Source organism: Drosophila busckii, unplaced genomic scaffold (genome assembly GCF_011750605.1).
Source record: "Drosophila busckii strain San Diego stock center, stock number 13000-0081.31 unplaced genomic scaffold, ASM1175060v1 hic_scaffold_47, whole genome shotgun sequence".
Taxonomy (NCBI): Eukaryota; Metazoa; Arthropoda; class Insecta; order Diptera; family Drosophilidae; genus Drosophila; species Drosophila busckii.
Window position 1 is genome coordinate 63,816 of NW_022872757.1, and position 14,169 is coordinate 77,984.

The following is a 14,169-nucleotide window of genomic DNA, read 5'->3' on the forward strand; positions in this document are numbered from 1 at the left end:
AACAATTGTTAAAGTCGCTCAAGATCTTTGCAATGTTATTCACAAAATAATCTACAGAGGCGTAATAACGAAGCAACAAAGCTAAATGTTTAAAATTACAAAAATTAGCAGGTCTTAGTACAATTTAAATTGAACGGCGTAGTCATAAATTATATGTATATTTAAAAATGTGTTGAATAAATAAAAGTCAAAACGCTGCGAGCGATTATCTCTACAAATTGTTTTAAATTTCGCGCATCTGTCTTTGGTATTTTGGGGCTGTGTTGGAAAATGTTTGCTTAACTGCAAACAAATTAGTATTACAAATTAATCGATAGGTGGCAGCACGGCCACACCCGCTACACCTTGCAATTGTTGCTGGCCAAATCAAATGTTATGCAGCTCAATTATATTTACTTTAAAATGAAAAAATAACCACAAAAAAATGCAGTCTCCAGTTACATTTTCGATTGTTGGATTGCTGGCAATGTATCGAAATAGCTAATCATGATCCTATCGATATATCGTTAGCATATCAACAACACTAATCATTATTTTGCCAGTGGAAATATTTTGAAGCTAATTCTTAAAATAAACAAAAATAGCAATCAAGAAACATTGCAAAAAGTGTTCAATACGTGTTCAATTAACAATATAACTTGGAATTTCGCTATGTAGCGTTGTGCATATTGTCCCCAATGCACAATGGCGTCATAATTTCGACTTTGTTGTCAGCGCAGCTAAATCGTAAACATCAAAATAGAACTGGGTGAAGTACGTGAAAGGCCTGCTGCATATGTGTTGACACGAACGTATGGGTGTATTGTTTATTAATTTATTATTTTTTTGCAGCTGAAACGCATATATACATATTAAGCTAATAAAGTGCAGCTGGTGCTGCCTATTATGTGGACTTGCAAAACATAACATACAATGGATCCGCAGAAGATTACCGAACTGGCCAATTTGCTGCGAAAGAATGGCGACAAGATATTAAGCTCTGAGTTTACCTTTACCTTATCAGGTGAGTATGATGCATTATGCATGCGTCGCCAACATGAACAAACATCAGACTGGGCGTCCGTCTGCTGCTGTTTTGTTCTAAGCACAATTAGCTTATCAGCTTAACCCGATTCTCTTGTTCACACACCCATATAGGCTCATTGCTGCGCGCTCTAAATGATTCCTTTACACTGATTGCGGACAGTGACATTGGAGTTTGTATGCCTCAGCAGCAGCAGCAACAGGCTTTCCAGGTGGTCAAGCCCATCAATGCCAAGTCGAGCGTGTTTCCCGATCTGCAGCTGCTGCATGATTTTGTGCAAAAAACTACGCTTCTAAAGCTAAACTATTTTCCTAGCGAGCACTACTTTGAGGGCGCCATAGACATTAACAAGTTTCGCGCTCTGCGTCGTCTCGAGGTGCACAAAATCAACATTTGCCAGGTAGTCGGCATCCAGGCGCTGCGCTCCCAGCTGCAGCAACTCATTTGCATCAAGAGTCTGCGTAATGTAGAGGACATCATTACACGCTGCGGCGGCGACAACTCGAATGGCTTTGTCTGGAACGAGCTGCAGTTGGCAGACTTCAGCTATAACAGTCTACGGAGCGTGGATACGGCACTGGAGTTTGCCCAGCACTTGCAGCATCTTAATCTGCGCCACAATAAGCTGGTCAGTGTGCTGGCCATCAAGTGGCTCCCGCATCTAAAGACACTCGATTTAAGCTACAATTGTCTGACGCACTTGCCGCAGTTCCATGCCGAGACCTGCAAGCGCCTGCAGTTACTCAACATAAGCAACAACTATGTGGAGGAACTGCTCGATGTGCATAAGCTGGATGCTTTGACCAATCTGGATCTCTCCGACAATTGTCTGCTGGATCACTCGCAGCTACTGCCACTCAGTCGTCTAATGACGCTCGCCCAACTGAATCTGCAAGGCAATCCGCTGGCTTGTCATCCCAAGCATCGCCTAGCGACGGCGCAGTATCTGCATAAGAACACTGCGACAGTGAAGTTTGTGCTGGACTTTGAGCCGCTTGCCAAGGCGGAAAAGATGATCACTGGCAGTCAACACATGCGCTTTGTAGCCAGTCATCATCGCCTCAACAGCAGTCACATGTCCATCAATAGCTCTCGTATGTCTACAGGCACGCCTGCCTCTAGCGTGGGCTCGCAACGTTCACTCTCAGTGCGTGGCAGAGATTCATCATCGGAAACGGAGCAAGTGGCGAGTGAAATGCTAAGCAGCAAACTGAAAACCAAAAGAAAACAGCGCACTGTGGAGTTCTCTGAGCAGGGCGAGGAGTTGCCTGTAACAGCTCAGCGACCCGGTCCAAGAAAAGCACGAGCAACCACGCATCGAGGAGGCTACTATGACCAGCTACTGACAGCAGCAGCAGTCATCTGGAGACCAAAAAACAAATTGAAACACTGCGCCGCAAGTATGGCACCGAGTGGCTGCAGTCAGCTAATGCGGAACTGAAGCTGGACTCTCAGCCAAGCGAACAGCAATGCAACGATGCACGTCAGCAGTTCAACGAATATCTGGGCGAGTTCTCTGCCTCAGCAGAGCCAAAAGAAGCGCCGAGGGAAACGCCAGCCGAGACGCTCAACATAAGCTCCACACCCACGAACAATGGCTTTAGGTTAAGAGACTTTGACAGCACACTGACGCCCATCAAAATTGAAGCCACTCCAATGCAGCTTAACGAAACACAGCAAACTGTATACGAGTCCTGTGACAACAGCACTGAGACACAATATGAAAGCATAAATAACACGCTGCAGCAGCAGCAGCAACCAGAGTCAGCTGAGGAGCTGGACAAGCATAAGGAGGTGCTCAATTCCTATGCGGCAGCTAACTGGGAGGAGGAGCAAGCGCCAGGTTAGCTTGTTTTTTAATTTATTTCAAATGCTTGTTATAATAGTTTTGGCAATTTAAATTTAGTCTCTGATGAGGAGCCGGATGAAAAGTTCTATATTGTTTGTGAGGTGCAGAAGGCCAGCGAGCCTTTGTTCTTAACCATATCAAACAACTATATGCGTGAAAAGGATGCGCTCAGCGAGCGGTAAGCTGTTGAATTGACAATCAATCCTAACTAAATCGTTTTCATTAATTTTAGCACCAAAACAAAATGGAGCCTTAAGGTGCTGGAGTCCTGCGAACGCATAAAGGCGAATACCTTGCGCATTAACTTTGATACCATACAAAAGGATAAGCAAGAGCGCATCTACTGCATAGAGAATGAATTGTGTCAAGTATGTGAAGCTTACAATTGTCTATTATATAGTTATCAGTTACATTATTGTATTGCAGGAACTCGAAAAGAAGCTGCGCGATATACTCTCGCAGCGTGATCTCAATGAAATGAACATCACCATCTACAATTGCGTAAGCTGCGGCTTCAAGTTCTCCAGGGAAAGCAAAAAGACAAGCTATAAAAGCACAGGTTGGACACAAGCCCTTAACTTAAAGCAAATGTATAATAATTAAATTTAATGCAGAGCCTAGTTGTCCCAATTGTCGCAGCGTATTTGTAGCCGAGGTGAATGATGTATCTGGCTCGCTGGATAAGCCTAAAGAGCCTAAGCTGTCGCCAGCTTTAATCGTAGAGGAGTCACCTGTGGACACACCGCTGGTGTTGCAAAGCAAGGAGGATAATCAGAGCATTGGCAAGTTTTTAGCCAGTTTGCTTTTTTATGTAGATGAAATTATGGATACTATTTAAATTACTTTTGAATTCATTTTGGTTTTAGTATGCAGCATTTAGTTTTAGTAGTTTGGTTATATTTGCATTATTTTAATTTATTTCTTTTTTTATTTTCTTTTTGCATGCACCATATACACACACACACATACACACACACACATACACACACAAACACATACACACACACCTACAAACATACACATATGTAATATGGCAAACGAGTCTATATATCTCTAACTTTTTGTATATTTTTTATGTATTCTTTTTTGTATCTCTCGCAACTCAACTACCAACAACAACTGCAATTGTAAAAACCAATACTTTTTTAATAACTTTAGTGGCCAACTGCAAGCTCATCGCTAATAACACACCCAAGCGTAGGAGTTTGCTGCAAAACATCAAAAGTTAATATGCCAACAATTTTTTTGTTAATTTTTGTATTCTTTTGTTAATCAACAATTTGCATTGCGCTTTTTGTTGTTAATGTGAAGCAGCATTTTGGGCATGACTAACCAACTTTTCAAAATTTATACACGGCTAATGCACAACAAAATGTTCAAGTGCGCCTTTTACTAAATCAATTGAGTGCTGCTTCCATTAGCCCTAAAAACTGGAGAAAAGTGCAGGTAATTTATTTATATTTTTTACGCAGGCTCAGCCAACTCGTTGAATGAGAGCAGCTCCTGCTCCAAGATAACCAATTCGCAGTGCAGCTTCGACTCCAATCAGTCCGTCGTAGGCAGCTCCAATACCGAACGCGATCTAGAGTTTCGTGCCAACGAGAGCGACGTGGACATCATATCCAATCCGAGCCAATCCAGCATTGAAGTGCTGGATCCCAATGTTGTGCAAAGCGCCAGTCGCAAAACCTCCGAAGAGCGACGCATCTCACAGGTGCCCAATCTGCAAACCATCGATGATCAGAGCCAAGCGCAAAGCTTTATTGAACGCGAGTTTGGTCAGCTGTTGGCGGAGCAGGCAGCTGCCAACAAAGCGACAACAGCAACAGTTGCCGCTGTGGCGGAGACAGCAACAGCAGCCAAGAGTAAGTCCTTGGCACAGGTGCAGCTAACTGAGAGCAGCTCCAGCGGTTCAGTAACCGACAGCATTTGCACCACCTACGAGCAGCAAGGCAAGCAGCCAGCGCAGGACGCAGCTGAGGCAATGGTGACATCCAATGGCAGCAGCAACAACAGCCTCATGCATAACAATAATAACACTATTGAAATAGCAGAGCCCACTGAGCACTTGATGAAAGCCGAAGATGCAGGACTGTCTTCCATGTTTGGAGGTAAGCATGCCACAGTTTAAAGTTGAAGCATAAACAAATTTATATATTGTCACTACTTGCAGCGCTTTTCCAATCCACCAACATGCTCATGTCCAGCTCGAAGAAGCTCATTGAAGCGGAATCACAGTCTGCTGGCATGCAACCCTATAAGTTCAACTACAGCGACTTTAATGACATTGATCATCGCCTTAAACTGTATTTCTATCAAAGCAAATTCAAGGAAGCTGGCGAGCACTTTAAGTGGCTGGCGAGGGGTCGCGTCTACAATGAACAAACACAAACATTGCGCGACGGTTTGATTGTTATATCCAACTGCAAGTTTTATCTTATGGAGGCGTTTGCACCAACGCAGGATGATGTGTCCAAGTGGTTGCGTCAGGTCGTCAGCGTAACTGTGGATCGCTTGAGCTGCATACAGCTGCTGCCCTGGAAGCTCGGCTTGTCGTTCACGCTGCGTGATTGGGGCGGCTTTATGCTGCTGCTGCAGGATATGCTGCGCACACAGAGTTTGCTCTTGTACCTAAATGGTAGCCACAACTAAATGCAACATTTGTGTGCCTAACTAATTGCTAACTGTCTTGCAGAACATCCATTGCCCGAGGAGTGTGAGCTAGTACAACAGCCGGCGCCAGAAATGCGCGACTATCTCGCTTCGCTGCTGGAGGAACCACTAAAGGTGTGCACTTTGCTCACTAGCGGCCAATGTTGTAGCACCGTGGATAAACATAGCTTTGAACTCTGCATGCTGTTGACAACCGATGAACATTTGTATATTGCCGCTAGTGGCAAGTTTAATTGGCTAACAGATGGCAAGACGGAGCCAATGGAACTCACGTTTAGCCAGCCCATGAGCAATTTGGTTGTAGTGGAGCGTTTTAACGACTGCTTGCTTACCTTTAACTTTCTCGATGAAACCGATAACCGTTGTGATTCATGGCAATTGCAATTCGAAACTGCAGCCAATGCCGAGTGCTGTCTAAATGCCATAGGACAGTCCTGGGAGCAGCTATTCGGCGTGCCATTGAGCTATACGGGCACGTAGTATTCATTTGTAATCCAGGGTCCAATTATTACTGTCTCATATCATGTGCAACTTTGAAATTGAATTGCGAGCATATTTATCAAATTAATTCTATGCAGACTATATTAATGACTAGCTTTATCAACTGCACATTACACATTGTATATATGTATGTACTTATATTAAATTGTCGTAGTTTTAGCTAAAGATAACAATCGTGGACAATAGTATATACGTATATATAGATATGGTGCTGATATATAAACTGTATGTGTAATATATATATTTAAAGCAATAAATTAACTAACAATTTTATACATAGACAAGCTGCCAATGATATGGCCCAACGTTCATATAATATATTGTAATATAATACTATAAATTGTGTTGAAAGGTTGTAATGTTTTAATGCATTAAGCTTAACAAAGATGTATTGCTCCATGACAAGTATGATAGAATTAATAAGATTTTGTTATTAAAGTTTTGAAGTATATGCTGAAGCTTGTAATCAATTCACAATTAAATATTTTATTTACTGTTTTATATACATTAAATAATAGAATTTGAGCTTTTTTTGTAATTTTGAAAACATTTCCATCCACCTAGCTAAATTATTTACAATCCATTATGCAGCCAACTTACTTGTCGCCCAACTGCTCGGCTATCCAATCCAGATGTTCATCCTTATAGCGTGGATCAGTCATAATTAAAGTTGTTGACTTGGACGTATAGTAATAAAATACAGACACTGGAATAGGTAGGCATTAAATTAATGCTGGTCAGCTATAAATAAAAAGTAAGTACTTACTTAATCGCTGGACTACGGCGAGGGCATAGAGCGCCAGGGGCCATTGTTGAGACGCTGCCATGTCGGACATGCGATACTGGTAGACAATCCAAGAGTGCTGCGAGGCAGACAGCAGAAAATATGCCGTTATGCTGAACAGAAACAATTTGCAATTGCGTAAAATAAGATGGGACGCGCCCACTTGATAGACACAGGTCGAGTGCAGCGCCAAAGTAAACAACAAGTACTCCAGTATAATAAAGGCGTCCTGCAAACTGTAAATAAAGCTGTCTTAATATGTCTGTAGGCTTTTGCCTATGCCTGTATACTCACACAAAGAAGAAGATGGCTGTTTGCAGCTTATCGCGCGCCAGCCAGGAGCCAAAGGCATTGAAGAACAGATCCGCCGCCAGCAAGGTGAATTGCAATGATAGCAGCCAGGAATAACGGCGTAGTGTTAATTTCATATTTTAAATGTTATAAATTTATGTTTGCTGCGCTAATGTTGTTTTGTTATTGCCACAGTGTTATGTCCTTCGTCCCTATGACGTCAAAGGTCGCCCACGCAGGCATGCGCTGAATGCAAGCGCCTATCGATAGCTTAATCGATATGTAGCTGTTAAAAGCTTAAACGTTTAGACATTCAAATGTGAATTTGAAAATGTTTACAATTAGGTACTGATAATAAACAAAACTGCTTAAATTGATTAAAAATATATTGTTTTTTTATTTAATAACGCGCATATTCAAAGGGATAAGGTCGCTTGCGTCGCAAATCCTTAAGCTGCAGTTGTGAGTGCCTGCGAAAGCGTGAATAGTACTGTTGATTCAACTCCGAGTAGTAGTTGCTGGGCAACCACTGCGTCCAGCATTGTTCACTGGGGCTCTGCTGCTCCAGATATTGTGACATAAAGCCAACTGATGACATAGCAACTGAAGTGGCAAAGAATTGAAGTTGGAGCAGCAGCAGCAGCGGCGGCAATAGTGTTGTCGTCAACTTGGCCATTCGGTATTTGTGTTAACCGGTCAGCGTTCAGCACCCTACACCCTGCTAACTGAACTCCAATTTGACCATTGTCAGCTATTTCTTCACGCTTTTCGCTGCAATTTAACTATTTTTCCAGTGCGCTCAGCGTTTTTCTTGAGCGCTATAAAGCTCAGAGTGTTGGCCAACAGCAGCAACAGTCAACCTTTGGTCACAGTTACAGCAACAGCAATGGCAATCAACTTCGAGCACATCTTCCTGGTCACTGTTTTGGCAATGGTCTGCGCCGGCGAGTCAATTCAGCTGCAGCCCACCCAGGGCATACTCATCCCAGCTCCACTGGCCGAGAACATTCGTGTCTCTCGTGCTGCCTATGGTGGCTATGCTGCTCCATCACCTGCCGCACAAGCTTACGCCGCACCCGCTGCCCCGGCTTATTCCGCACCTGCCGCTCCAGCCTATTCCGCACCAGCTGCTCCTGCTGCCCCCGCCTACTCTGCACCCGCCGCACCTGCCTACCAAGCTCCAGCAGCACCTGCTTACTCCGCACCCGCCGCCCCAGCCTACCAAGCTCCATCGGTGCCAGCTCCACCTTGCCCCAAGAACTATCTGTTCAGCTGCCAGCCCTCTCTGCAGCCCGTGCCCTGCGCTGCTGCTAGCGCCAACTACGGATCCGCCGGTGCCTACTCCCACTATGCGCCCCAATACGCCGTGCCCATGGTGCGTGAATTGTTGTAAGACCAAGCCAAGATATGGACATAGTTAAATCTACGCCAACAATAAACTGATTATTGAATATAAACATTTTGTGTCTTTTAAATTTCTCGAAAGGGCTTGCGACTTTTGTTTTTAGTTAATACGCAGCTAGGGTCTTCAGCTAAAAAACAAATTGATCAAAGCAAAAATTCAAAGCATTAAATATATGCATATAATATATAGGGGAAGCTAAATAGTTTATGATAAGTTTAATAAGTTTTCTCCATCGACATGTTGCAAATAGTAATATATTATTTCATACTTAGAATCTCTATCCTTTCTCTAGCACAAATATATTTTGCCAGAAATTATTTGGAATTTAGATACAGCGTCTAAGAGCTGCAATAGTTTATTGGCTCTAAAGGAATTGGATTACTTTGTGATTTAAACCATTTTCTAATATAATTCAATAACCATAAACTAGACAATAAAAATATTTTCCTTAACGAGCGCTAGTAAAAGTATTTTTTGGATTTGTAATTTTTGTAATTTATTAATAGCAATCAATATCAGTCCATTGGTCTCTTAGTAGCCATAATTAGCAGCTGGCGCTGCACAAGGCATTGGCTTCAGCACTGCTTCGCATGATATCATAAAACTCTGCGCACAAGGCGGCACTGGTATCTGTGTCTGTGGACTATAAGCGCTGTTGCAATTGGAAGTCTTGGGTGCTGCTGGAGCCGGCTCCGCTTCGTAACTGCGTCCAAAGCCACCGCGGAAGCCACCGCCAAAGCCAGCTTCAAAGTCGCCTCTAAAGCCGCCGCCGCGACCGCCAAATGGTCGAGGACCAAAGGAAGGTCTGCCTCCAAATGAAGGTCCGCCTCCAAATGATGGTCTGCCAAAGGAGGGAGCGCTACCAAAGCCAGCGCCTGGTGCGCCAAAATTATTCTCTAGCTTGATATTCTGCACAATTTGCTGCTGACGCGTGTGGCGAGTTAATTCCAGCTGCTCCGAGCTGTACAGACGCACAGGTATGAGCTGAAAGTACTGCATCAAGTCGCTGGAACTGCGCGGACAACGCGAGCATTCACTTTGAGCCTGAGCCAAGCCACACAGCGTTAGCCAGATTAGCGCCAAGTATTGCAACATGTTGAGGGAGAAGCTGTAAACTGAGACTGAGCCGGCAATGAGCAGCAGCCATGGGGTTTTTATGAATGCATTGGGCCCAAACTGCAGCCACAAGCGCAATCAACGAGAATGCGTTCAAGGTAAGCTGCCCAATTGGGTTAGTTGGTCAACAGCCAACAGTAGCTAAGAGTGTTGGCTATTTGAAGTTAATCTCCCTGACTTTACAAGCAACCCCTAAGCCTTGGCATCGACCAAGTGTCAAGCTCAAGTGTTAAGCACAAAAGCCTTGTATAGGCTGTGCAAACATTAAGCTTACATGTCTATAACTGCAGAGCTGTTGGCCACTTACATATCATATTACCAAACAGCTTAAAAAAATTATTTAAAGCTTGCACATTGGCTTGTCGACGTTGACGGATATGTTGCAATGCTCTTTAAAATATAAACAATTTAGTTTTTTAACCAATTCGAGTGCAAAGACCTCAATTTATTAAATGCACAAGCTTTAAACATAATAATAATGCTTACTCTTAAGCAAATTAAATTTTGCTGATTGCACATTCAAAATTTTGTAGGTGTTGTCAAAGATTTTGCTGCATTCGCACAAATGGGCAATGCTTAATTAATTTGTTGAGTTTCTATTAATTTATTTAAATATTGAGCACAGCAAATATTAAAATATTTTGATTATAGGTACATAATATAAATAAATGATATACTTTATACTTTCTCAGGCATTTGGCACTTGAAGTTATTATCTAAAACTACTCTTATGACTACTCTTATACAGAAAAAGTTTTACAAACTAAAATACAAGCTCCCAGCATTTGTTATAATAAAAATTTAATATACGCAACTTAAAATTTATTCTTCAGTTCAGATTTCTAGATATATTGATTATTAAATATTAAAGTACTTAAAGCAAAAGAGACTCAAACTTCCATTATTCTTTTAGACATAACACAAAGCAACTTAATTTAATAAGTATACTACTCCCTGTTCAAAAAATATAGTTAATTATCAATATCCAAGCAATCAAAATAACACATGCATTTCTCAAGAAAATGTCGATGGCAAGAACATAAATATAAACAATATTTACATTTGGGCTATAACAATTTCTTGTTTTTTTCTTACAAAGAAATTTTTTATTTAAAACACCTGCAGTGTTTCTAATCATTATTAAAAACATAATTTTCTGTTTCACCTGTTGTTATGCTTATAATGAATCACAGCTGACAGGCTGAGCAAGCGATCAGCTGAATCCACTGAATCAGCTGAATCACAGCTGATCGCTGGCTCAGTCTGTCAGCTGTTTGTCAAGCTTGTTTTACATTAAAGCTAAAAAACTAAAGAAATATTTATTTTAATAAAAACCAAATGAATTTTTGCGTGTGTAGATTTTTTTTTTATTTTATTGTGTATTTTTTTTGTTTGTTGAGTTTTGCAAGCCCAGCAAAGATTTTGTTTCTCGTCAGCTTTTCAGATCCTGGTCATTGTTCAGCTTTTAGTATTGGTAGCCATAAGCCTGGGGAGCGTAGCCGTAGTACTGCTGCTGCTGGGGCACGGCATAGGTGGGAACTGGAGCGGAGTAAGCACCAGCGGATCCGTAGCTGGCAGCTGGAGCAGCGCAGGGAACTGGAGCCAAGTTGGGCTGGCAGCTGAACAGATAGTTCTTGGGGCAAGGTGGAGCTGGCACGCTTTGGGCGCCATAGCCGCCAGAGCTGGCGCCATAGGCGGACTTGCGCAGACGGGTCAGATCGCCATAGGCCTGAGCCTGGGCACCCTCAGCCTCGGACTCCTGGTTGGCAACAGCAACGGAGCCAGTTGGGTTGGCCAGAGCGTTGGCGGCGAAGGCGATGATGGCGAAGCAAACGAGGAATTTCATCTTTAAGCTGGTTGTTGCTAATGAACTGCAGTAGATAACTGATGCCATACCCATTCGACCAGACAGTTTATATAGCTAAACTTTGCATACTTAGCATAAAGTCATAAGTAGCTCGAACTATGCTTAAACATTGCTTAATCAGCTTAATTCATTTATTTATGCAAGTTTGGTACTTTAAAATGTGGGTGAACGAAAAATGCAAACTTAACTATTTTCATATATTACTTGCCTTTTAATTTACTTATTTTCTTAAATTTCTATTTATAAAATTTCGTTGTTCTTGGTTTAAATTGATACTTCAATTGTATTAAATATAAATCATTTATCAAATACCTCAATAAGATTTATGATAAAAAAGAGTATTTTTATTTTTATGAGCAATGTAATATTTTTTAATTTCAATACGTAAAATTAATTGAAATTATAACAAACTACATTGTTATTTAATTTTATTTTTGTGTTTAGCTTGCCAAAATATTTATAGATATAAATATATAAACAATTTATATACGATATATACATATAGGAATCCAACCACTTGTGGCTGTTGATAACCCTTGTCACGCGCTCATAGTTTACATACAAGGGTTATCTGCTGGCAGATGCTGAAAGTGTTAACCTTTATAAAAATGTTAACCTTCATAAACAGATCAAAAGTTCTAATAGTTTTTGTCTGATTATCAGTATCTTTATGCTACATTTAAAATAAAAAGCTTGTATACGCACTGTTTACCCATTAGTAAATTAATAATGTTGGGAGAAGCCATCTCGCGTAGAACAAGCTACGATCCGCAGCTGAAAACTTGGGCGGGTCGGTCAGTGAAAAGTGCTTCTGAGGATGACCCCACCATTGGGCAAATTATATTTAAGCAACTACAAAAGGAGCCAAAGAGAATATGCCAGATTTCCCATTCAGAGAAGACGCAGCTAACGCGTGCGCAGATGCTGGACAACTCCATTAGATGTGCCACCTATTTGCGGGATGCTGGCTTCAAAGAGGAAACGGATATTGTCGGCATACTTGCGTCCAATTCAACGCACCTGGCTGCTTTGGCTTATGGCTGCATGTTCAATGGAACGCCCGTCAATCAACTATGCCCAGGCATTGATCGGTTGGATACTTCTCAGATTGTTTCGCATAACAAAGCCACGTATTCTATTCTGCGATGCCAACTATTACGAGTTTGCTCAGCTTGTAGCCGACGAGCTGGACTCTGAGATTATCACGTTGTATGGCCAAGTAGCGGGTGTTAAGAGCATTTTGGATCTTTTGGAGCTGCCACTTGAGGAGCACTACCAACCAGCGAGCTTTGAACGTGGCTCGGAGCGTCTCTTGGCCATATGCTCAACATCCGGTTCAACGGGCTTTCCAAAGGCTTCAACTCGGATAAACAGCCGGCGAATGTATGAAGGGGCAGAGGTAAAACCAAATAGTTTTCTTTTAGTTCGTTAATAAACTTATCTGTAGCTATTTTATTTATTATTAGCTACTATAAGTAGTGAATAAAATATGAAATTACAAAAGTTGCTCATCTGGAATATCTGCTGACTGTACATCTAATATATATAATTTCTAAATGTTGTATATATTCCTTAGCTTTTGTGGCACCGATGAAGTGCAATTCGATTTCAAAACATGTGAAGCTACAGTTGGCTTGCTCTGTCTTATTAATGCCGGCATCTATGGCACATTGCGTATCATATGTATGGATTTGTTCGATCCCCATACCTTCTTGGCCGTGTGTGAGGAGCATCGAGTTACGTTCAGTCTACTGTTTACTCCAGCTATAACGGCGCTGGCCAAGTTTCCGAGCATAAATGCAAATGCTTTAAGCAGTTTGCGCCACTTGAAAATTATGGGAGCTGTTGCTCTTGCGTCTCCGTTGGAGCAGCTGCAAAATTATTTGCCTGAAAAGTGTATAATTGAGAATCATTACGGCATGACCGAAACGTGCTGCCATGCCACTAATCGCAATGTTAAGTCGAATCCCACCTCAGTGGGTCAGCTGAGTCACAATGTGCGTATGCGCGTCATGGATGCCGATGGGAATATGCTGGGTCCGAATAAAGTTGGCGAAATACTGGTTCATACGGGTGAGCGATGGCTGGGCTACTATGGCAATCCGGCAGCTACGGCTCACATGCAGGACGCGGACGGTTGGTTCCATACGGGCGATCTGGGCTACTTCGATGACGACCATGAGCTTTATATTGTGGGACGCAAGAAGGAAATGCTGCGTTGCGATATGTTTATGTACTATCCTCAGCAAATTGAGGCGATTATAATACAAATGCCTGAAGTTGCCGATGCTTGCGTCTTTGGCATTTGGCATGAGCTCCTTGGTGATGAAGCAGCTGCATCCGTAATGCTCAAGCCTGGCTGTGAGCTACTTGCTTCTCAGGTTGTGGACTTTGTCCAGCAACGTACTACGGCCAAGTACAAGCAACTTCTAGCTGGAGCACTTATTGTTGATCATCTGGAGCGAACGCGCACTGGCAAATTACGGCGTGAGGCCATCAAGCAACATTTTTTGAAAGCAACATCTAGACTTGACGTTAGCATTAGAAAGGAAGCTTAAAGTCATATAATTAATTTTGTTATTTCAATTTCCTACTGCTCAAAGTCTATCACAAAGTTCTTTTATATCTCCATTATTTAGCTTACATTGAAACTCATTCG

The 14,169-nt window shown here is 42.1% G+C and overlaps 6 protein-coding genes across 6 annotated transcripts; 3 read left to right on the forward strand and 3 right to left on the reverse strand.

The window, feature by feature from the left end:
- The first annotated feature begins 554 nt into the window (after nt 1-554).
- Nucleotides 555-6,504, forward strand: LOC108608259. The gene is given in 12 exon segments (XM_033294836.1): nt 555-753; nt 832-1,003; nt 1,138-2,287; nt 2,326-2,867; nt 2,931-3,051; nt 3,106-3,241; nt 3,300-3,432; nt 3,488-3,655; nt 4,032-4,097; nt 4,346-4,984; nt 5,047-5,511; nt 5,569-6,504. Coding segments are annotated over 11 exon segments (3,969 nt in total). The 5' UTR covers nt 555-753; nt 832-912; the 3' UTR covers nt 6,027-6,504.
- A 66-nt stretch (nt 6,505-6,570) lies between these two features.
- LOC108608260 (transmembrane protein 138) lies at nt 6,571-7,322 on the reverse strand. Its single transcript, XM_017999551.2, has 3 exons — nt 7,126-7,322; nt 6,814-7,067; nt 6,571-6,753 (listed from the first exon to the last, which is right to left on the reverse strand). Exons 1-3 carry the CDS (start codon nt 7,257-7,259, stop codon nt 6,644-6,646), a joined length of 498 nt encoding a protein of 165 aa, XP_017855040.2. The 5' UTR covers nt 7,260-7,322; the 3' UTR covers nt 6,571-6,643.
- Nucleotides 7,323-8,008: 686 nt separating this feature from the next.
- LOC108600227 (vitelline membrane protein Vm26Ab) lies at nt 8,009-8,515 on the forward strand. The gene has a single exon (XM_017987689.1). It carries the CDS (start codon nt 8,009-8,011, stop codon nt 8,513-8,515), a length of 507 nt encoding a protein of 168 aa, XP_017843178.1.
- Nucleotides 8,516-9,058: 543 nt separating this feature from the next.
- LOC108600136 (calcium-binding protein CBP) lies at nt 9,059-9,622 on the reverse strand. Its single transcript, XM_017987568.1, has one exon. The coding sequence runs from the start codon at nt 9,620-9,622 to the stop codon at nt 9,059-9,061; it is 564 nt and encodes a 187-aa protein (XP_017843057.1).
- A 1,486-nt stretch (nt 9,623-11,108) lies between these two features.
- Nucleotides 11,109-11,492, reverse strand: LOC108600057 (vitelline membrane protein Vm26Aa). Its single transcript, XM_017987444.2, has one exon. It carries the CDS (start codon nt 11,487-11,489, stop codon nt 11,109-11,111), a length of 381 nt encoding a protein of 126 aa, XP_017842933.2. The 5' UTR covers nt 11,490-11,492.
- A 747-nt stretch (nt 11,493-12,239) lies between these two features.
- LOC108599992 (4-coumarate--CoA ligase 1) lies at nt 12,240-14,068 on the forward strand. The gene is made up of 3 exons (XM_033294840.1): nt 12,240-12,620; nt 12,682-12,893; nt 13,087-14,068. Exons 1-3 carry the CDS (start codon nt 12,240-12,242, stop codon nt 14,066-14,068), a joined length of 1,575 nt encoding a protein of 524 aa, XP_033150731.1.
- The last annotated feature ends 101 nt before the right edge of the window (nt 14,069-14,169 follow it).